Here is a 19,725-nt window from a genome sequence, read left to right on the forward strand (position 1 = left end):
AATATCAGTCTGAAGGTACGATAAACCCAACTCCAGTGATCAGAATCTCGGGATGTAAAGCAGCTCATTATACTTTTATTGCCATTCTGACATGTGCTTTATATATTTATTGCGTATTTATACAACTGGCTACCGCTGCACGTTTAGCGTCGTTGGCCGTCGAAATCAGTCAATAGGGCTTATTGAAGGCTGTAGAGTATATATTCAAAATTTGTGAAAACCATTAAGCACAACTTTCACGACGAACCTCAATATGATTCACCACTATGCTTAGCGCGAAACTCTGGGTCAAACGGTGCGCCGGTTTTCTTACTTTTTCGTTCACCATATTCTAATCGTTTGTTTGACTCGAAATTTTGATAGACTAATCATACTGTAGAACCGATGTGTTTCACCGCAGGAATAAGCAATTGAATGAGTACTACACGTACAGAAAAACAATTTATGTTGTGGGAAGTCTCCTAAAGGCACCGGTTACTGGATAGCCGGAATGCCGGTGTCAGTTTCGGACACTCAAAGATTTTGGCCATTTCAGCGTTCAGATGGGACAACCAGCCTTGTATTGGTCGTAATACTATTGAGAAGACACATAAATTATTTAAGCTAGACCTGGATAACCGGTGGTACACACCCAATGAGGGCGCATGCTTTAAACACAAAACGTATAAACAAGATACAAAAAAAAACACATAACGTCGGGTCCTTCAAGATGGTTCACCTCATGGAGAGGAATAGCACGAGTAAAAACAATCCACAATTCCTCAAAATGATCACATCGAAGACGATGAAAGGGTTGAGAAAGAATACGGTGAGTTGTTGTCTGTGAAGTCACTGTGTGGATATGAACGCCTCCGACCGCACTTGACGGCAGCCTTAATATCTTAAAAAAAATTCTGGATTGTCAGAGGCAATGGTTAAAAAGCTGAGAGGCAGGTAGAAGGACTTTTTGACACGCACACCTGAAGCCACGAATGTAATCCATCTTAAAGTGGCAGGGCGCATCCAAACCCTCAGCGCAACCGTCGAAAAAATCTTGAAGATTCTTAGAACAGTTGCAGATTGGAAGGAAGATGTATTCGTCTACGTACCTAAGGGTATAGCATCTCGAGTTCCTGGATCTGGTGGTTTCCGTGGCGCATGATGCTGCAAGTGGCTTAGCTTGTATCTTCCAGGTTGTAAAAGTGCTGGTGAATGCCGAGTTCAAAGGATAGAGGGAAATTAAGAATTGAGTGAGTGGCAGTGAGGAGGAACAGATAGGTGCACATACCACTGGGGACGTGTAATTTCAGGTATTCAGCGTGTGGCTTCCGCAGTACTTGGCATCGTGGGAGGTAAAGTTCGCATCTTCCATCCCATATAAATCGTGGAGGATGCGAACGATCGAGGAGAACAAGAACGACCGAGTGAAAAAAGTGCGAGTAGCTGTAGTATTTACAACCTAGAATTTCGGGATACGTCGGGTGGTTTCCGCAGTGTTGAGACACCGCAGGAGGCTTGATTAACGTCGTCTTGTCCCAAATGACGGCGGAGGACGCAAGAGACAGAGCGGAATGAAAATCAAGGGAGGGACGAAGCAGATTAGGCGCAAGTCGTAGCAGCGGGTAGAGCCGTATAACGCGGTGCCTTGGAAACTTTGACGGCGTAGAAGGCCTTTGAGGCTCCTTTCTCACGGCTTTTTTGGGGGCCTATCAGGCCGTTACGTAGCTGTCAAACTCCTGCCTGAGGTGCGATTTACAGTATCACACCGGACGCCACCAGCGCACATTGGCACCTTCCCCCATTACTATGTGACTGAGCGTACCATTGCCAAACCATTGCGCAGATGTAGCGGCTACTTTTTATGGGACGCTCTGGGTTTTTCTCACTGGAACCACCAAAACGATCTTCGCCAGCGATCCAAATTTGGATATCTCAAGCTCATTCGTTATTTAACAATTATTTAATGAGCCAGATGCATAAGTCGTAGACTCCATTGAACCTCCAAGAAAGCTAATTATTGAGCCAAGTAGTGTTACATTCAACCTTACTGAACGAATGGGTTGGAAACACGATACCTTTCGCAAGTAACCTAACAATCCGGATCCCTTGAGGATTTTTTTGTTCATTACAGTCCCGTCGAGAATTTGTTCGAAATTACGGCCTTCCCGAAGGTCCACTGAATTTCAGGAGATGATTTATACTCGGACTACATCTCAGTGTCAACGGCGGGGTCAGTAATCAATTAGACTCCTTTGCGACTGGCTGCACTTATGCATGCGCAGGTTGCTTTACGATTCGCGACCCAGTCGTTCCGGTCCAGAAGGAAAGCTTCAAAGCCGTGCGGAGACTAGAACGGTAAGAGGAGGTTTATTGTGTCGAAGAAGCGTTGATCATTGCCGCTGCGACCCCGATGCGTATCTGGCAAAACTGGGCAGTCCCCGTATATCCTCCTTCCCTACACATCATTTCCCCCGTTCCATCTTCAACACTAGGGCAATACGAACGCTACGAATGCTCTCCTTACACGATCTCCCCAAACATTCCCCCCACTTTCTACATAAGCCCAAGTAGCACAATGGTAGTGCGTTGCTTTCCTAATATATATGTACCCCAAGTGAATAGGCAAAGGTTCCATGTCATGGTCTCTAGGCTCGACACAGGTCGGTGCATTGGAGATTTTTTTATATCCATGTACAATCATACATTTCCATGTCATTCTCATACTATATACCTGTATACCTAGAATTCTTGCTCATTTGTGCTATTGACCGGAGAGTTTCAAGTTCACACGCTAGCTACGGCGTTGACAACATTCAGCCCTCATGGCGACACTGTCCATGCCCAATATCCGCGGAATCATGATTCTGAGGATATTGGCGTTGGTGGTTCGCAATGTAGATGATGCAATCATGGGTGTTTCTGGATTGTGAAATTTTGAGATATCAGAGTATTTGTGACTGTACTGCTATAGTTAGGTCGAACTACAAAGGCTCATTCCGGAATACGGCGTCCTACATCGCACTAATCAGTCACAAAATAAATAAATAAAATGCAGCAATGGGCTTACGAAAAACTCTAATCTGGCAGGAGACAGATACTCGCATTCCAACGGCTCTGAAACATCGCAGTAATTCGTAGTCTGCCACATCCATCTCTGCCTTCAGGTTCCTCACTGTGGGTGTGAAAATGCGCAGTAGAGCGTTTCTCGATGCGAGGACACGTTGAAGAGTTTGTCGACTGGAGCTTTCGAGGGGTTCAATTGTGAGGGTAAGGTCTTCTAGTCGAGGAAGGAAACAAGCGGCCTGTTCGTCGCCTACGTTCATAACGAGCTGTTCTAAAAATGTTGCCGTAACCCCTCGGGCCATGATTTCATAATGAATTACCCGTTCATGGATAGAGAGTTTTACGAGTGTTGGCATGAGCGTAAGAAGGTCGAACATCTGGGTGCCGTATAGACCGACCTCACTCAAAAGAAGCGATGTGATTGAACATGACGAGCGGAGTAAGAAGCCTGTCAAGGGACCCACATCCATGTGAGTTACATAGTGATGTCCATCAATCTGGAGGGATGACAAGGCGGGGAGGCTAAAAGAGTCGAATAAAAACGAGCCATTATCCTCCACGTGGTTAACATACAGGTGTTGCATCTCGTTGAGGGGAGTGATGGGGCCGATGGTAGACTCGGATGGGTGGTCCACATAGGCTAATTTCAGTTGCTGAAGATTCTTGCATAATTTTATGGTTCGTATTAGTGCATCATGAGAAGAATCGACACAAAGCTGCAATGAATGCATCTGCTCCCATGGGAAAATGGTACTAGTTGGTACCAAATCGGCCATGAGCTTGAGGGAAGTTAATGAGGGGCAAGCACTAAACAGATTCATATCGGAGGTAATCCAATCTTCAGCACATTCCTCATAATATTCCAGCGCCAGGTGACGCAAATTTGGGAGACGACCTCGAAGACGTTGGAAGGGTGAAGATGAAGTACCGATGACATGAGGATCACGGCGGATTCCGACAGTGACACTGCGCCAGCGATGGGATTGATCCAAAAGGCAGTTGAGGCCAGCCTCGAGAGGCTCAAACGGATGATCATAATAGGAAAAAAACTCCAAAGCCAATAGCTCCGTTTTCGAACGTTGCATGAACATTTCAGTGCAATGGTAGAAATTATGTCTGTCTGAGGATGAGATGCCCGTGTCTTTTTTATTTGCCCATTCGTGGAGCATAATGGTCAGCGATGACCAAAAACGAGGTGTTGCTAGGACAAGCTCTCTCCAGCGTCCACACACAGAGGATAAGGCGAGGACAGCCAGTTGCAGAGTTCCAGGTTGAAGGACGTTCTCGCAGCAGAACGAGAGAATATGTGTCAATATCTCAGGTGGCATGCGATGAACAGGCGACATCAACGACCGATACTTCGTTATCCTCTCCTTCAACCCATCCCTTCTCGTCTCCAACACCATGATTTTTGCCTTCAGTCTATCAATCTCAGCCTGATATACCTTGAGATCGGTTTCTGCATCAAGAAGACACTGGCTGACGGATTGTCGTTCCGAAGACAAGATTGTGCGACGAAAGGCTCGAGCCTGAATATTAGAGAAACGGTTTGGTAGGGGGTCGTTGAGAGGTGGGGGTGTCTCGTCGCTCTGAATTTGGTGTGCGGGCATGGCAGCTTTGGACGATGATGTTGCTGGTGGTCGGGTAGGTTGACAGTAGTACCACGCGAGACGTAGCGTGAAAACGTTGATTCTCTCCAACACGTTGCCGCCAATGGTAGCGCCCGATTTGACACCATCCCCAGCGATAGTGGGCGAGATTTCTCGTTCATGAGAGTCAAGAACCAAAAATCAACGTCGCGGAAGCGCCATGGTTACCAGGTCAGCTAGCCGAAATAAGTAAGGTATTTATCTCTTTTCTACTGCCCGAATTTCGCTTGATATATTTCGTTGAGCCCTCAGAGGGGATACAGTAACATAAGCTTGAGTTCAACCAAACTCGATCCTTGGAGGAGAATCTATCTCAGTCGTGACTCCGTACCATGTGGTGTGCGTTCCATTCCTTTTAGTCTCCAGACTTCATTCAAGGCTTCGCCAGCGATTGAATCTGAACTCATTCATTGTTCAGTCGTAGCCTCCTTTGAATCTCCAGGAAAGCAGGAATTATTGAGCCAATGGAGCTATATTCAGACCTTACTGAACGAGTGGGCGCAACTTGGAATCACTTACCGTTTGCTAATAACTTGATTGGTTCAATACAGTACCGTCGAGAATATGCTCAAAATTGTGGCCTTCCCGAAGGTCTATTGAATGCTAGGGGACGGTGGACACTCGGACTACATCTCGCAGGTCAGCAATCGATTAGACCCGTACCTCCTGCTCTCCTCCGACTGTCACCGGCGGCACGTACCATACATGCGCAGACTGCTTTATGATTCGCGACACAGTCGTCCAGGTCTAGAAGTGAGTCAACCATCTTTGGGCAGAGAACTTCGAAGCCGTGTGGAGACTAGCTAGAACGGTATGAGAGGTTCCTCGTATCGAAGAAGCGTTAACGTTGATTCATGTTACCACCAACCTGGTGCGTTTTCTAGAGATATCAACAACTATTTCACTCTCCCGATATGGCTAGACTCCGTACGGCGTATCGGCACGATTATGAGGAAGGAAGATCCATCATTGATATCCCCTCGCTTTTAACACCACACTCTACAAACGCATAGCGCGTCCACCTTACACCCTCTCCCAAACATTCCTTCCAGCCCCGACTTTTTCCGTAAGCCCAAGTAGCACAATGATAATGCGTTGCTTTCCTAAGCACATGCACCCCAAATGAATAGGCAAAGGTTGTGGGTTCGGATCCTCAAAAGGTTTTCGAATACTTAGGTGCGACCACGCAACTGTTTTGTCGCCGAATGAATAATTGACAGAAATACCACCAAAAACGCCTCTTGCCTTCGAAACTGCAATGGAAGTGAGGTTTTTTCCTGCTTCGGGATGTCCGAGTAGAGATCCTCAACGTGGGATGTCAAGGCATGGGAGACTTGCCGAAGGAAGAATGGAGAAATGGCGGGAAATTCATATGGAACTGGGGACCGAATTCGTCGTTTGGGGGTCATGTCGTTTCAGTTGCAAATTAGCTTCGTTAGGGGTAGGTTTGTATTTGGATCCAGCTTTGAACGATTAGGGGAAGGATTTATCACCTCAGATTCGAACTTCTTGGGATAACTAACTCGACTTACTGAGGTCCCTTTCTCCCCGTTGAAGCCATATGGCATTAAGATCTACAAGTCACGTACAAAATGAACGGTGGGACTAGCTACGGAAAGAGCAACATCAGTCCGTCGTCAGAATGATAGGGACTTGGTTTCAGGTATGTACTTCTAGGCTGAATGATAACAGCGGCCTACATACATATCTTGAAATAGGACTTCAGCCCCCCAAAATTCAGGTGACACTGAGGATGGTTTCGGAGATTTATGACCCACTGTATCATTCAGATTGTGAAGGCTAGACGACTTCTATTGTATAACCGGGAAAGGGATTAACCTACTAGGAGTCCGGCGCACGAAAAAAGGGGAGGTTCCACCAGGTAGTAGACACAATGACGGCTCCAACGTACTGTCTTATGGAGGCACTTTCTAACCGACACACCACCATGGCGGCGAACCATGTAGGATATCGACGAATTGCCACGAAAAGGGAATGGGCTCCGAGGATTCCCTGCAGTGTCTCAAATGGAATGGTAGAGGTGAGACGTTTCCTATACTCAAGATCCTCCTAACATCCAATAAGTTAACCCTGGTCCGGGGAATGTGGATGAGAGGCGAGGCATGGAAATCGGGCAGCCAGCTGTCTTCCCCTCGCGTCGTCGTTCTTACTAAACCCTGGAACACAAAATCGCACCTCCTGTCCCATTCACAAGGGCTATTCCCAAAGTCCTATTGAAAATCGAAACGTAGAGAAGAAGCACGCAGTCAGCATGAGGACGTTAAGCTTTATAATAACCATCAACGCAAGCGAGCACAATGGTCCAATAGTGTAGCGGTTATCACAGTGGATTTTGAGTACGCAGTTTGATGTCAGACTTCCATTAACCCAGGTTCGATTCCTGGTTGGACCTTAAGACATATCGCAAATTGTACTTTTGTCCTCCAGTGTCTTTCTTTCGTCTCTACATCGTTCAACTTATTGTAGTATAATTATATCAGGTACAGCCTGATTCGAAGCTGAGATCATCGATTATCGATTGTCCTTCGTCGATGACCTACCGTTTCCAGAACGCAGCCCATGTGCCCTCAGTACCTGGAAATGAAACGGATCCACGCTAGTCTATGTAGGCTACTTGCGTCTTCAAAAGGCCAGGGGTCGCCGTTCCTAATGCCCCTGTACCTGTCAATCATCAGGGTCGTCCCAACAAGAAAGGGTAAGATAATGCACCGTAAGTGCATGAATAACTAGTCTAGAATGTTGTTGTATGTAGGGCAGATGTGTGTTGTAAAATGTACACGAAGTAGTAAGTGTTTGTCTTCGATAGAATGTCCCGGAACGTGTGCAGATAAACGTGGAAATGTGCAGAAGTAGAATATCGAAAATAATGATGAAAATCTCTATAACAGATAACCATACGAGGCCTGTGGGTCCTTTCCCTTGAACCATCAAAAGATTTTCCGTGACAGGTAACGGATGTCGTGTCATGTGTCAACTCAATCCACTGTGCAACGACGTCGGTTGTCCATGAACATTTGAAACCTCCGAACCTGAGGTCCTGAGCGCTTGAGTAATGCCTGGGCTTAGGATGAAACGGCGACAGGCACGTCAACCCGCAACTTCGGGGTGAGCGGTTGATCACCAGAGCCACCGAAATGATCGTAAACAACCTCGCTCGCACGTTCAAGGACACCATCAATTGGCATCGCACCCGGAGGAGTACCCGATCTCGAACTCATGGGCGACGTTGAAGCGCTGGTACGTGATTGGGCAGTGGCTGGCCGTCGCGAACGTTCTTCTTGCCTCAATGATGACGACGACGAGGGCTCCCTCGAGCGCGATGATAGGGTGTTGGGAGTGAGCGGGCTAGAAGGCAGGCGAGACGATGGAGGCGATGAGGACGATGGTGAATATGATATGTGGAGGGACGTCCTGGGTCGATGCAGCCGCTTGACACCTAGAACACATAATGATGTCAGTATAAACATGAGGGCAGATCACTCCAGATTGACTCTAAAGTCCGCAGTCCATAGAAACACGGGAGAAAAGAGACGAGCTAAGCGCGACTTACTTGAGCTAGACGACTCGTGTTCCCTGACGGCGTTTGGTGCCCACGCGTCTACAAACGACAGTCTGTTCTCTCGCATTGTCGCGCCTCGAGGTAGAGGTGGCGGCCCTGACGAATAGTGAGTATGTCGGTCGTATGTCGGTCATCAAGTAACCTCATGAGAGACCTACCTGGACCTGGTGCACCGGTGTACATCAGCGCCAAAGGGGCAGGTAAAACAATCTGCACCCCCGTATTCGGATCGTGAGGAACTCCACTCCGTCTGGCATGCGTGTTACCACTGAAACTTCTCGAGGTACTGAGATGCGACGACGTTGTCGAAACATGTGAAAGAGGCCGGGGTCGAGAACCTTGACTTCTTAACGTAGAAGACGAAAGCGGTATTGACTGAGCGGGGGGAGTTGGTAGCGGAATTAGATCCGGAGGCATGACATGCGGAAAAGGTATCGTTTCAGGATCGGGGCTACCGCCCGCAACGGGTGAATGGCTTCGTTCAGAAGACGAATGGCGAGATGTAATTGAAGAGTCGCTGGTCGTCACTGTTGGATAGAACGATGGAGTCGGCAATCCTAGCCTCGACTCTTTCAGCTGTGAAGAAGACTGGGCGATTGTTGAAGGAAGTGACTTATCCTCCACATAGGAAAGTCTCGTCAAGGCCGAAGTCACATCTGAAGGAAACCTTTCCTGACTTGATAAACTGACCCTACTGCTTCCGTCGCCGTTATTTGAGTTGTAAGAACCGAAGGGTGTCTTGTAATACGATGCTCTGTGACGGGCAAGAGGCTGCTTTGGTGGTAAAGGTGCGCTTTTTCTCGCGCGAAGCTTGAGAATGAAACGAGAGGATATGGATAGTATGAGGACGACCAGGGAGGCGCAAATGACGATGATGATGATAGTACTGGAAGCGACTGCCATGGATGAGATAGAGCAAGTTCGTAGACAATTTCTGGACGATGAGGACGGGCGTTAGGATGAAGGGGATGATGACCGCGGGTAAGAAACGGCTAGTCAACAAAAGAACGACTTTGTATGTAAAGAGTGTGTTAGGGATTTAGTCTTTCGACAGTCAATAATGTCTTAGCGTCGAGGGGTCCAGTCATGGCAGGTGGAAAGTGCGGCCATTTAAATCCCGACAAGGGCGCCGAATCTGGCACATGACAAACACCGCGCCTACGCTCTGCTGGAACTGTATTCCGCCTACCGTGATTGAGAAAAGTGCTGCCAACATAAATATAAATATCTCGTCGTGTCTCCGGCATGAGGACGAGCGCCTCTTGTCAAACGAGAAAAACCTTTGACATTGCTATTGCTTTGACAAGAATTCGCGAACTGGACCCCACGAAGTCAAGGCTGATAAGGATCTTTGAGCGGGCTTGTGTAGGGATGTATGTAACAGAAATCCATCGCAACCGTCTGCATTAACAGCAAGAGCCGAATATGCATTGATATAGATGTACAGCTCCCCCCAACAAAAACATTCATAGCATCTAGTGTTGCTCTGTTAAACTTCGTAGCATGACAATGGACGAAGTCATACTTGAGAACTAGTGGGAAGCGAACGAAATAAGCGCTGCCAGTCAAAAGAGAGACAAAGAAAAAGACACTCATCTCATTACCGACAAACACTGCAGACCTGGATCCAGTGTACGTGTCCAGCGTCTGTTTCTGTTCCGGGCTCAAATCAAGATCTCGACTTGTCGAAATCCCGTCCCATTTCTCACTCGAAGACGCATGAAAAGCCACTCCCAATTCTCTCAGCCACTCCCGCTTCCCATCTGTCATGATGTACCATCTTTTCAATCTACTTCCATCTCTCGTAACCCTAGCATGGTGCGCAGTCTGTATCTCGTTAACGCGATTGACGATTTGTTCGATAGTGGGGTAACACTGCGTTTGGTAAACGTTGACCCATCGCCACTCCTCATTATCTACTTCTATAAGCACATCCAATTTCCATCCTAGCCGTTCTGGGAACTCTGGGAATGAGTTGTAGCCTAGGAAGCTCGACCTCCATCGATAGCGTTCTCCGCTTCGGACATGGAGAACCATAAGTCCGGGTATGGGGGTCCGAGAGACAGAACGTGGGGGTGAGGCCACGATGTTGGTGGGACTAGCTGATCTTGGTTCTAGAAATACGCGGCCAAGATGGGGGTGAAAGCCGAATGAGCCAAGATGGGTGATTTCGAGATCTCATGCCACATGGAGTGTACCTCTATGGAAGAACCTAGAATACAAAGACGAGGGTATTAAGTCTCGCAGGTAGTCGTACGACAGTGGGTGTTAAGAAAAACGCACACATATTGAAAAGTTGCACCCTAACGTCACCAACCTCAATGCACCTCGCGCCTATGGAGTTGATTTTATCTGCATACACCTTGAAACGATACGCCCCGCAAGTTGCGCCGGTGCTGTTTACAAGTGCTGTCGCACTAGCGACAGTTTCTCCTCTCAAACAGATTTGGCAAAAATAATGTGCGGATAACTGCACGAGGGATAACTTTGTCCAACCCATCCTTCTAAGGTCGTCCGATGACAGGACCTGTAGAATTCATTAGCACTTTCTAAAAATCCGAAGAGAAATGAAAGCTCATCCGAGGACATAATCGAACTGGTATCCGTGAAAGAATGTTGTTGTTTCTAAAGAACGAGTACTCATTCTCGCCACGACCCCGTGTATAATTGTCAAAGACCCAGGCGCGGTTGGTATGATACGCTAAGTGTGCGTTCAGAATCATTTCTTGCAATATAGTCCTCCATCCAGACGCTGTTATAAGCTTGAGGTTATCCTGCTGTCACCATTGAAGCATTCAGAAAAAAAAAACTAACTCACCGCCACCATGGTTAGCTCAGGAAGCGTGCATGCCTTCCTTCTGGCCCAGGCAGCAGAACTTGTAGTAAATTGCGTTCGTACTCGTGGAACCTTTCGTAGAGAGGTGGCAGAGATTCTGGAGGTGAAGGTGGAGGTAGGAGTGGTTCAACGTTGGTTTCGTAGAGAGGTGGCAGAAATCTTGGAGTGGGAGAAATGTTCATCGTGGCAGTTAGTCTGTTTGTGTGCGCGCACGTTGTGTAGCCCGCTTTACAAGTCTCGAGTCGGAATTTACAATACCATCTCGAGCACGTCTAAGCCAGCATGCACTGATCTCAGTGACACCGCTCGTTTATTGGCTTCAGGTGAGTGCTCCGACTTGACGGCTGCCTCTGTGTTGTCGCTGCCGTTCTGTATTTGGGCAAGTCCTGCTTTCTTTCAGAGTTTAGGTCCCTAATCGGGTTCTTTGAACATCTTCAAGAATTCGCTGTCATTCAACGCAGCTGAGAATCGACGACAAAATATTGTGACATGGGGAGGGATCGATAAACAACGACCGTCGGTCTCATCCTGTAACCTCAGCCCGGTGAACCACCCCTCCACTAAGTCGCCTTGCGTTGGGCTTCCGCCAATGAGATGATGGCAGCCTCGACGTCGCGATCAGAAGGATCGTGTGCCAACCTTCCAGTATTCCTTTCCGACCTGAGAAAAGAACGAACGTCTTCCCAATGCACAACTTGCAGGTCCGAGTCGAACGGTAGGAGATAAGTTCCAAGAGTCCCGTGTGTGAGGTAGAGTGCGGACGACATGGTGATGGCTGATACGATGGGAGGTAGCAGGATAACGCAAGCCAGACTGACGTCCTTCTCATCCATTCGTAGGGTAATCATTAATACTGTCGTTGTAACTCGTCAGTGTCGCCCCTAAAAGGTTCAAAATGTATGATTCACTCACTCAAAAGTATCAATGTTTGGAAGTAGAGAGCAATGTAGGGTTGCTTTCGATTTGCCCAGCCAAGGCCGCAGATGGTGATTAGGAGAAAAATGAATTCACAAAGATAGCAGTGTATTGCATAAAAGCCTGGTGGTTGGACGTAGTAGATGTGAATGAGGATAATAGGAGCGAGAAAAGTGATGAAAGCGATGGCTCTACTGAAGCCCTCCCAAAATGAATTTATGTCGAGTGTGGCGATAATGGTCTTTGGTACACTGACGGTCATCAAGTTGAATCGAGTTTGATCTTGAATGATTACGATTACGATGACAGTGTGGAACAAGAAACTAAAAGAAAACCAAATAACTAACAACAGGTCCAGTAACACACAAGGACACACAGTAGAACGGAATCCGAACAGTCTACTCGATACTCAGTCACTTGGCTGCCTGAGCTGGTTGTCGTGTGGTTGGAATCAGAAATATGGTGAACAAATAATTGTAACTTACAAATGTGAGTATACGCTCCAAGCTGAACTTCAAATTGTCGCCAATTGCCGTGGATAAGCCAGTGTGCTCCCAGATGTGGAGCGACTGCAAGCATGAATGTTGAGAGGAGGGACGGCCTGGGTGCGTTATAGACAACACAGAGTGCTGAGTGGAGCCACTGTGACTTAGATCCAGGCAGATCAAGAGATTGGCTCACCAGAGAGGTAGCCAATAGAGGCTACAACACACGCCAAGCTATAGAATCGATAGCCTTCAGCTGTGCAGACCCCAGCAGCAACTGAGAACAGGTAGCCTAGAGTGAGAGCAGTGGGCCAGCCAATGGTAACTGTTTTGAGGACAGGACTCGACTCGCTGGACACAGGTGCGGTAAAGAGACATGACTGCAGGTTGTTCGAGTTGAAGGTGAAGAGAACAAAAGTGATGGTTGTGAAGATAATCATCGCACGAGAGATGTAATAGTTTGCATGTTGAGCCACAGATCGATCCAATAATTTTCTGAGGTGTCCTTTCCATCCGAGACTGACATCTGCCATTGTGGTGGTGAAGCTGACGGTTGAAGTTAACGTTGGCGACGTTGTGCACACACCAGGCCCTCGCTTTCCCACAGTGTGCATACACACACTTGGACCCAACGGTCTTGCTTATTTTTACATCCTCGTATCCCTCTTTTTTACCTCAGCATCATGCCTTCATCGCAAAGCCTGTCTATCATCCGTTCAACCAGACGCTGGCTTGCAAGACCTGCAAAATATAGGACCCCATTCGAAGACGACGAAGTTACCGTTCGAAATCGACCTTTGCCACTCAGCAAAATCAGATAATAAGGCTCTTTCAGGTTTCCTGCGATTTCGACGGGCTGGGGTTTGGACGGCGGTTCAGGTCGAACTATGACATATAACGGTTTAGAGAACCCGAAGTTCGTAATGAATTCTTTGGGTTCTGTGTATTTCTAATGTCGTTGATTCCAGTATTCGCATGCCCCGGATCCAGGTTTGAAACCAGAAGATCCTAGACCACCGCCTCTCAGGTTGGAAGATTTTGAATGCATCAGAACACTCGGTGAGTACACATTCGAAGTCCATTCCACAAAGTGCAATGGCTCACTCTCACTTATGGCACTAGGTGACGGAGAGTCGTGCAAGGTTGTCCTTGTACGCACAGTTCGCGATGCCCATGATTTGAATAGACCCGGCACACTAATTGTCATGAAAACCGTGTCAAAGAAATACATGCGAGAATTCGATCTGGTTGGTTCTTCCCCTTCTCCTAAGGAGCGAGCGTATCTCTGATAGTCAAATTCTGAACAGTTTGTTATCGTATACGAGAAGGACAAAGAGCATTCAGTGCTCACAGAACTTCCTGAAACCCTTTCGTTACCAGGATGATAGGAAGCTTTGTAGGCTCGAAGAACGTTTACCTTGCGCTCGAATTCATGCCTTCCGGAGACCTCAGAACGCTCATGCGCAAATATGCACCTCTCCCGGACTCTGTTATCCAGTTTTACTTCTGCGGGATAACTGCATGGCTCGCTTTCCTCCATGAACACGGAATAGTCCACCGCTACGTGAAGACTTTGTGAAGGACTGCACAAAACCCAGGTTGGTCGATTGGCATCTCGTTGGGTCGACACCCTATACTCCCCCAGAGATGATACAGACGAGTGCCGGACAGAGAGGATCTATTTTTTGGCCCGAATGTGGGCAAGTGGAATAATCATGTATGAAATGGCGACGGGAAGATTGGTGAGCTCTCAGTACTTTGCTCTTACTTGTCCCACGGATCTTTAATACCGTCGTCAGCCATTCTTTGGGAGCACCAATGAATCTTGTTTGCAAAGGATCAGCCTGTGCACCTATTACTGGCCTCCTGCAGCAGATATCCACGTTGGTAGGACTCTGAAGGCATTCGTCAACAACCGACCCCCTAGACGCTCGCCGCATACTCAAACCTCGACAACTCTACGGTCGACCCTACCCAATTCACGACGTAAACAATTTTCAGAACGCACTTGGTCCGGACGATTTGTCACAGTCAAACGGTGCATCTACGATCGTCTTTTGGATGTAAGGCTCGATGATGAAGTTGAGGCATGACCCATACGTCGAGCGTCTAGTACATAGAGACTTGACAAGCCAGCTAGCGAGGTCATCCGAGCTAGACGCAAGAAGGTCAATGTATCGCATATCACTGTCTACCTTCAAAGTTCTCGTTAGCCAATACATTCTATTGGCAGGTCCCTTACGTGGCGGAAGAGACAAAACCCATATGGTGTAAACCTGTGAAGACCGGGCTAGTTTCGCAGATCAAGTACACCGGCGGCGGGCCATTCTCAAGCTCTCACTGCGCCCCTTACTAGCCTCATACACTCTTGTAACATGTCCTGTTTCGTACCGAACTCGACGGCGAGGTCGTGGATAGCAAGGTGACCTTTTCAGCTTCTGGGGACTCACGATGAACAAGGGCAAGCATCGTGCACACATCTTCGCACACTCGGAACTTCGTTTTCTCTTGATTTATACCACCCATTAACTATTGTCCTGTCGTCGGCAGCGCTGCCTTCAGATTCTGTTCATCATGTCTTCATTGCAACCCAGGATTTACCATCCGTATCACAATCAATGCAGCTACCTAACCTACAGCCAATTGGCCAGTGTATCGAATACGATATCATAAAACCCGAATCAGAAGATTCGAAACAAAATAATACCAGTCTCACACAACTTTTACACTCGCCGAGTGAACACCAAAGGCATTCGGACCGGCCTATACAATCACATTATGCCCGAGTTTCAGTACCTGCCACAGAGAACGAACGAAATGATAAAAAGACATACGCGAGAGTAATCCCGATTTTAGTTGTGAACGCCCTCGCTTTCTTCTCTTCCATCGTTTCTCCTGCGAATTGCGGTTCATCTTTCAAGGTGATCTTGTATCTTGAAACCAGCATGGTGAGGATGGCGATCCCTTCTGTTTCAAAAAACCTGGGGCGAAACAACAGAAGGGGATGGTTAGTTGTCGGTGGATTGTGCTTTTGATTTGCTGTTCACGTACTTCCTGCCGATACATGCACGGGCACCTGAGAAGGTGTAGAGTACTTAACTTCAACGGGGGAAAGAAACCCAATGTCAAATGCTGTGGACTCACCGGCGCTAAAAGGAAGGAAAGCATCTTTCGGCCAATTCTCTCTGAATCGAGAAGGTCTGAATTCATGCGGATCCTTCCAATATCGAGCTAGAAGTTCATATTTAAGGAATGAAGAACGATGTATCAATAATTTGCTTACGATTATGGTGCAATGCAACGAGATTAATGGTGACTAGCGTTCCACGAGGGATGGGAATAGCCTTGGTGTCTCCTTCTGCGTCCTCCGCGACTAGAGTAGTATCCTCCGCACTTATCTTGGGGATAGTCGCCTATTAGGTTGTTTAGGAGTCCACACGTGGGGAATGTGGTGTTATTAGCCATACCGGAGTGAACAATCGGAGGGTCTCGTAAAATACGCTGCATATTCAATATCAATGTAAGGGGTGTTCTGATTGTAAGGAGAGGTACTGAGGCGACGTACGCCAATGACTGCGTGAATAATGGCATTTCTTCATACGTCTGTTGAAAGGAAGTTGGAAACGGGTGAATATCCTGAGAAGCATAAAGACTGACAGGTATCCTGCCGTCAGGAATGATCGATTTGATATGCTGGTATAGTATCTCTTGCTCTTCCTGGTGGAATGCGAGAAGTCCGAACGTGAATGCGAGCGTGTGGGCGGTCGTCTAAGCATCCAAATTGGTCAACAAACATCTTCAAATCGGCAACATTATCGGTTTACCTCATGTCCAGCGAGAAGAAAAATGAAGATATTCCCTATCAACTCCCGTTCAGTCAAAGGATCCTGTCCATAATCTGGAGAATCGTTTGCATCCAGAAGACTACTGAACAAATCGTAACGTTCCTCTTTCTTCTCTGCGTTTCTGCGGGCGTTGATCATTTCAAGCATATATTGCTGAGTAGGAGGTCAAGATGGTACACCACGAGAGAAATGGACATACGTACATCTAATTCCTCAAATGCCAGTTTCACTTTACGCGTCTTCTCCGTGATTCCCATCAGCCAGTCAGGACATAGCAGCTTGGTAACGATTCCCGCAGAGACACCACTCAGAGCTTCTTTGAACGTCAATTTATGGCCAGGTGGCACGACGACATCGTCTTGCCACGATATTCTTCGACCAAAACCTGTAGCGAGAGTTAAGAAACACACCGTCAGACATTAAGGGGATAAACATGCCAGCGACTCCAATGACGAACAGTGCAATCTATCGGAAGAACCTTTACTGCATACTATTTGTCAAGGACCAAAACACGTACCGGAAGAGTTATTTCCGGAATGCAGTGATCAACGGTCACAACGTCTTGATCAATCCATACGCTGTCGAAGAGACCCATCATAATCCTAACCGTTTCGTCCCAAACCAGCTCGTTATTCCTCTACAAGGACGAGAAAAATAAGCATTGAACTGGTAGGGCATAGATAGTACTTGCATCATTAAAAGCCGGAGAAGTTATCTTCCGATACTTCTTCCACAATTCCCCTTCGGATGCGACTATATTGCTTCCAAACAGGCTAAGAGTTTTGTAGACTGCGACCGGTTTCGGGAAACGTGCACGAGAGTTGGTTATTTCCTAGTCGTGGTATTTCAGTTGAAAAATGATTAGTGGATCTGAGTGTCAGAGTTGGGCTTTACCTTGATCGCTGCCGCATTGGCGACATTTATGTTGATCTCCTCCGGGAAAATGGTAAGCTTATTTCAATAAAACACGATCAGGAACCAGGGCTCGGAAATGAATGGGTGAAAACAATACAGCTGCGGTGATATCCCATCCGTAATGCTCAAACCCTGTAAAGATGAATCGAGTGAGTTCACGGATATGAGAAGGTAACGTGAATGTTTTTACATGAGAACTTGTTGTCGAACGCATGTTTCCTGTTAAGGTTTACTCCAGGTATGGATGGGAGAAGGGTGCCCAATATCGTTCTTGGAGACAGAATTGTTCTGGATCCGGGGTGATACCTGTACATATACATCGAGAGCTTAGTGAGCAACGTAGTGACAAGGGTTACAATTGAGGGAACACACCCAACTCCTGCGAGCAGCCTTCTCAGACTGACAGCTTTTTGCAGAACAAATAGCACAAGAACCGATCCAATCAAAAGGCCGATTGTCCTTGAAGAGAACGAATCCATCTTGGGCACCGAATCCAACTTGTGGCCTTACAGAACAATCTGTTCTTGCTTTCAAGGTAGCGTTTACCAGTGGCAACTTTGGACGGCGAGAGGAAAGAAAGTGCGGATGATTAGCATCCCATACCTCACGAGAAGATAACGCGTACCTTCTTGCCACTGTAGCCTATCAGCATGGGAAACTCTTGAAGAGTTGAGGCACCAAATGGCAAGCCATATGGTATCCAATATCATATGCATTTTTAAGAGATACAGACAGGGAGATTCATGGTCATGAGGGAGTCGAAGGTTTTATTTTGGTTTGTTTCATCTGATAAGATAATCGCAACACCGGTCCGCCCGACTCAGGGTCTCCTTCTCCAGCGCGTCTTCAAGCTTCAAGTCTTTGTGTCAAGGTCGTCAAGAGACGATGATAAAGCGAACTTCCTTGTACGGAACTCGATATAATCATAATCCCGTATCTATCCCAGCATATCTTATTGTTTCCATCGTGAGTGCTGATTGACACCCAATTGCAGTAACCAGTTTCTCCAGTGTCGTTCGATGTTCGGAAACTATAAAACAAGATATTGTCTGCGAAATACACGATATCGTGAGGCTCTCCCAACGCTTCATCCACATTTTGATTTCCGCTCAGAAATTCTTCTCCATTTCTAGCCGCCCAGATTTGGCGATTTGGAAGAGCTCACATTGAAATCGTTTATAATCGTACGGAGAGTTGCAGAAAGAACGGTGCTCGCTGGCGTTATTAAGGCGGCATACTTCTTGTCATGGGAAGGAAGCCTGTGTTGGTTGCAGCAGAGTCGAGCTAGAGGGATGGTGCTATTTTCCCGACCTTCTCGAAATTTTTTCTTGGTCCAAGGAATACGATTCACCTCTCAAAAACCCGCCATATCCGAACGAAACAACTCCCGACTTTTCATTATACAACTCTACGTCAGCTTTTCTGAACAATCCTCCGAATGAACTTGGTTCGTAAAATTTGGTTCAGTGGATACAAACTTGACAACAACATTAGAGTGCACCTATGACCGTACAAGATGGAGGGCCGTGTCTCTTGAACCTGACCGTCGAGAACCATTATCGATCATCGGGCAACGAGAGGGAACGAATATAAGTACGTCGCGTATCACACTCTCCGAGTTTCGTAGTGACGGTTTCATTGTTATTCGGCAGACTTCTAACATGGGCGACGGTTGTATACAAGAGACACGGCCCGTATCCTGTAAATTGGTCCCCGAACAACTGAGAAGCTCAAAGACCACAAAGCGGTTTTTCACCACGTTCCTATCCCCACTCATCGCTTAACGGACTTTCTACAGTGACGATTTGAGCGGGCTTTTCAAACGCAGGGAAAACGAACCCCATTTCGCGCGCTACCTCTGGACCGCTATCAGCTCCCTATACCTTCATAACAGGTATCACCTCTACATCAAACCTAAATCTTGCTGTAGGCGAGAGGGATCAGTCTCACAGTGATTATTCTGGGCTGGGCGGTGAGCTCAAGGCAGCTGTCTTCTGTTAAAGATACCACATTAATGCACAGATACCCTTGCCAGGGTCGAGTGGGAAGGAAATTAGAACAAGACGGTTTTTAGATGAACTGAAGCATGAAAGTACAAAGGCCGACTCTTGGGCGATAGGTAACGTGAATCACATCCTGTTCCGTTCCGTACTCGTACTCGACGATGTGGATAGCAAACAAGATCTTTTCAACGTTCGTCGGATGGTGAAATGTCTTGATTCCGTCACTCATGTCAATGCACTTACGTGCCATGCACTTGATTTATACCCTCCAACGCCTATCGTTCTGTCTGCTCATCGTATTTTCGTTGAGCCCCAGAGTTCGTTCTTGTTCCAGTTTGTCACACTATGCACAATACGGCTAAGATCTACTACTCAGTACCTATAGTAAATGCAGTCGGATTCTCGAGCACGATTAGGATTTGCACTTAGATATCTATCTTAGCGTAGAGAAATAC

At 47.1% G+C, this 19,725-nt stretch overlaps 9 protein-coding genes and 1 non-coding gene across 10 annotated transcripts; 3 read left to right on the plus strand and 7 right to left on the minus strand.

Annotated features, from left to right (window-relative positions):
• Positions 1 to 2,881: 2,881 nt before the first annotated feature.
• E1B28_007058 (uncharacterized protein) lies at positions 2,882 to 4,652 on the minus strand (the record flags this gene model as incomplete). Its single annotated transcript, XM_043151768.1, has 2 exons — positions 2,882 to 2,990; positions 3,047 to 4,652. The coding sequence occupies 2 exons, from the start codon at positions 4,650 to 4,652 to the stop codon at positions 2,971 to 2,973; spliced, it is 1,626 nt and encodes a 541-aa protein (XP_043009848.1). The 3' UTR covers positions 2,882 to 2,970.
• A 199-nt stretch (positions 4,653 to 4,851) lies between these two features.
• On the plus strand, positions 4,852 to 5,291 carry E1B28_007059 (uncharacterized protein; the record flags this gene model as incomplete). The annotated part of the gene is made up of 3 exons (XM_043151769.1): positions 4,852 to 4,880; positions 4,937 to 5,185; positions 5,243 to 5,291. 3 exons carry the CDS (start codon positions 4,852 to 4,854, stop codon positions 5,289 to 5,291), a joined length of 327 nt encoding a protein of 108 aa, XP_043009849.1.
• Positions 5,292 to 7,011: 1,720 nt separating this feature from the next.
• Positions 7,012 to 7,104, plus strand: E1B28_007060. Its single transcript has one exon. It is a non-coding gene; the product is annotated as a tRNA-Gln (tRNA).
• A 272-nt stretch (positions 7,105 to 7,376) lies between these two features.
• Positions 7,377 to 7,679, minus strand: E1B28_007061 (uncharacterized protein; the record flags this gene model as incomplete). The annotated part of the gene is made up of 1 exon (XM_043151770.1): positions 7,377 to 7,679. One exon carries the CDS (start codon positions 7,677 to 7,679, stop codon positions 7,377 to 7,379), a length of 303 nt encoding a protein of 100 aa, XP_043009850.1.
• A 95-nt stretch (positions 7,680 to 7,774) lies between these two features.
• On the minus strand, positions 7,775 to 9,174 carry E1B28_007062 (uncharacterized protein; the record flags this gene model as incomplete). The annotated part of the gene is made up of 3 exons (XM_043151771.1): positions 7,775 to 8,148; positions 8,263 to 8,367; positions 8,430 to 9,174. The coding sequence occupies 3 exons, from the start codon at positions 9,172 to 9,174 to the stop codon at positions 7,775 to 7,777; spliced, it is 1,224 nt and encodes a 407-aa protein (XP_043009851.1).
• A 429-nt stretch (positions 9,175 to 9,603) lies between these two features.
• On the minus strand, positions 9,604 to 10,308 carry E1B28_007063 (uncharacterized protein; the record flags this gene model as incomplete). The annotated part of the gene is made up of 1 exon (XM_043151772.1): positions 9,604 to 10,308. One exon carries the CDS (start codon positions 10,306 to 10,308, stop codon positions 9,604 to 9,606), a length of 705 nt encoding a protein of 234 aa, XP_043009852.1.
• A 77-nt stretch (positions 10,309 to 10,385) lies between these two features.
• Positions 10,386 to 10,771, minus strand: E1B28_007064 (uncharacterized protein; the record flags this gene model as incomplete). Its single annotated transcript, XM_043151773.1, has 2 exons — positions 10,386 to 10,483; positions 10,555 to 10,771. The coding sequence occupies 2 exons, from the start codon at positions 10,769 to 10,771 to the stop codon at positions 10,386 to 10,388; spliced, it is 315 nt and encodes a 104-aa protein (XP_043009853.1).
• An 896-nt stretch (positions 10,772 to 11,667) lies between these two features.
• E1B28_007065 (uncharacterized protein) lies at positions 11,668 to 13,040 on the minus strand (the record flags this gene model as incomplete). The annotated part of the gene is made up of 3 exons (XM_043151774.1): positions 11,668 to 11,960; positions 12,508 to 12,651; positions 12,704 to 13,040. 3 exons carry the CDS (start codon positions 13,038 to 13,040, stop codon positions 11,668 to 11,670), a joined length of 774 nt encoding a protein of 257 aa, XP_043009854.1.
• Positions 13,041 to 13,619: 579 nt separating this feature from the next.
• On the plus strand, positions 13,620 to 13,892 carry E1B28_007066 (uncharacterized protein; the record flags this gene model as incomplete). Its single annotated transcript, XM_043151775.1, has 2 exons — positions 13,620 to 13,754; positions 13,815 to 13,892. The coding sequence occupies 2 exons, from the start codon at positions 13,620 to 13,622 to the stop codon at positions 13,890 to 13,892; spliced, it is 213 nt and encodes a 70-aa protein (XP_043009855.1).
• Positions 13,893 to 15,128: 1,236 nt separating this feature from the next.
• E1B28_007067 (uncharacterized protein) lies at positions 15,129 to 18,031 on the minus strand. Its single transcript, XM_043151776.1, has 18 exons — positions 17,893 to 18,031; positions 17,640 to 17,822; positions 17,458 to 17,573; positions 17,365 to 17,399; positions 17,247 to 17,303; positions 17,044 to 17,184; positions 16,870 to 16,989; positions 16,790 to 16,817; positions 16,556 to 16,737; positions 16,332 to 16,505; positions 16,165 to 16,275; positions 16,073 to 16,110; positions 15,975 to 16,008; positions 15,791 to 15,920; positions 15,652 to 15,738; positions 15,559 to 15,583; positions 15,342 to 15,488; positions 15,129 to 15,270 (listed from the first exon to the last, which is right to left on the minus strand). The coding sequence occupies exons 2-18, from the start codon at positions 17,744 to 17,746 to the stop codon at positions 15,231 to 15,233; spliced, it is 1,572 nt and encodes a 523-aa protein (XP_043009856.1). The 5' UTR covers positions 17,747 to 17,822; positions 17,893 to 18,031; the 3' UTR covers positions 15,129 to 15,230.
• Between the last annotated feature and the right edge of the window lie 1,694 nt (positions 18,032 to 19,725).

This window comes from Marasmius oreades, chromosome 4 (assembly GCF_018924745.1).
Source record: "Marasmius oreades isolate 03SP1 chromosome 4, whole genome shotgun sequence".
Lineage (NCBI taxonomy): Eukaryota > Fungi > Basidiomycota > Agaricomycetes > Agaricales > Marasmiaceae > Marasmius > Marasmius oreades.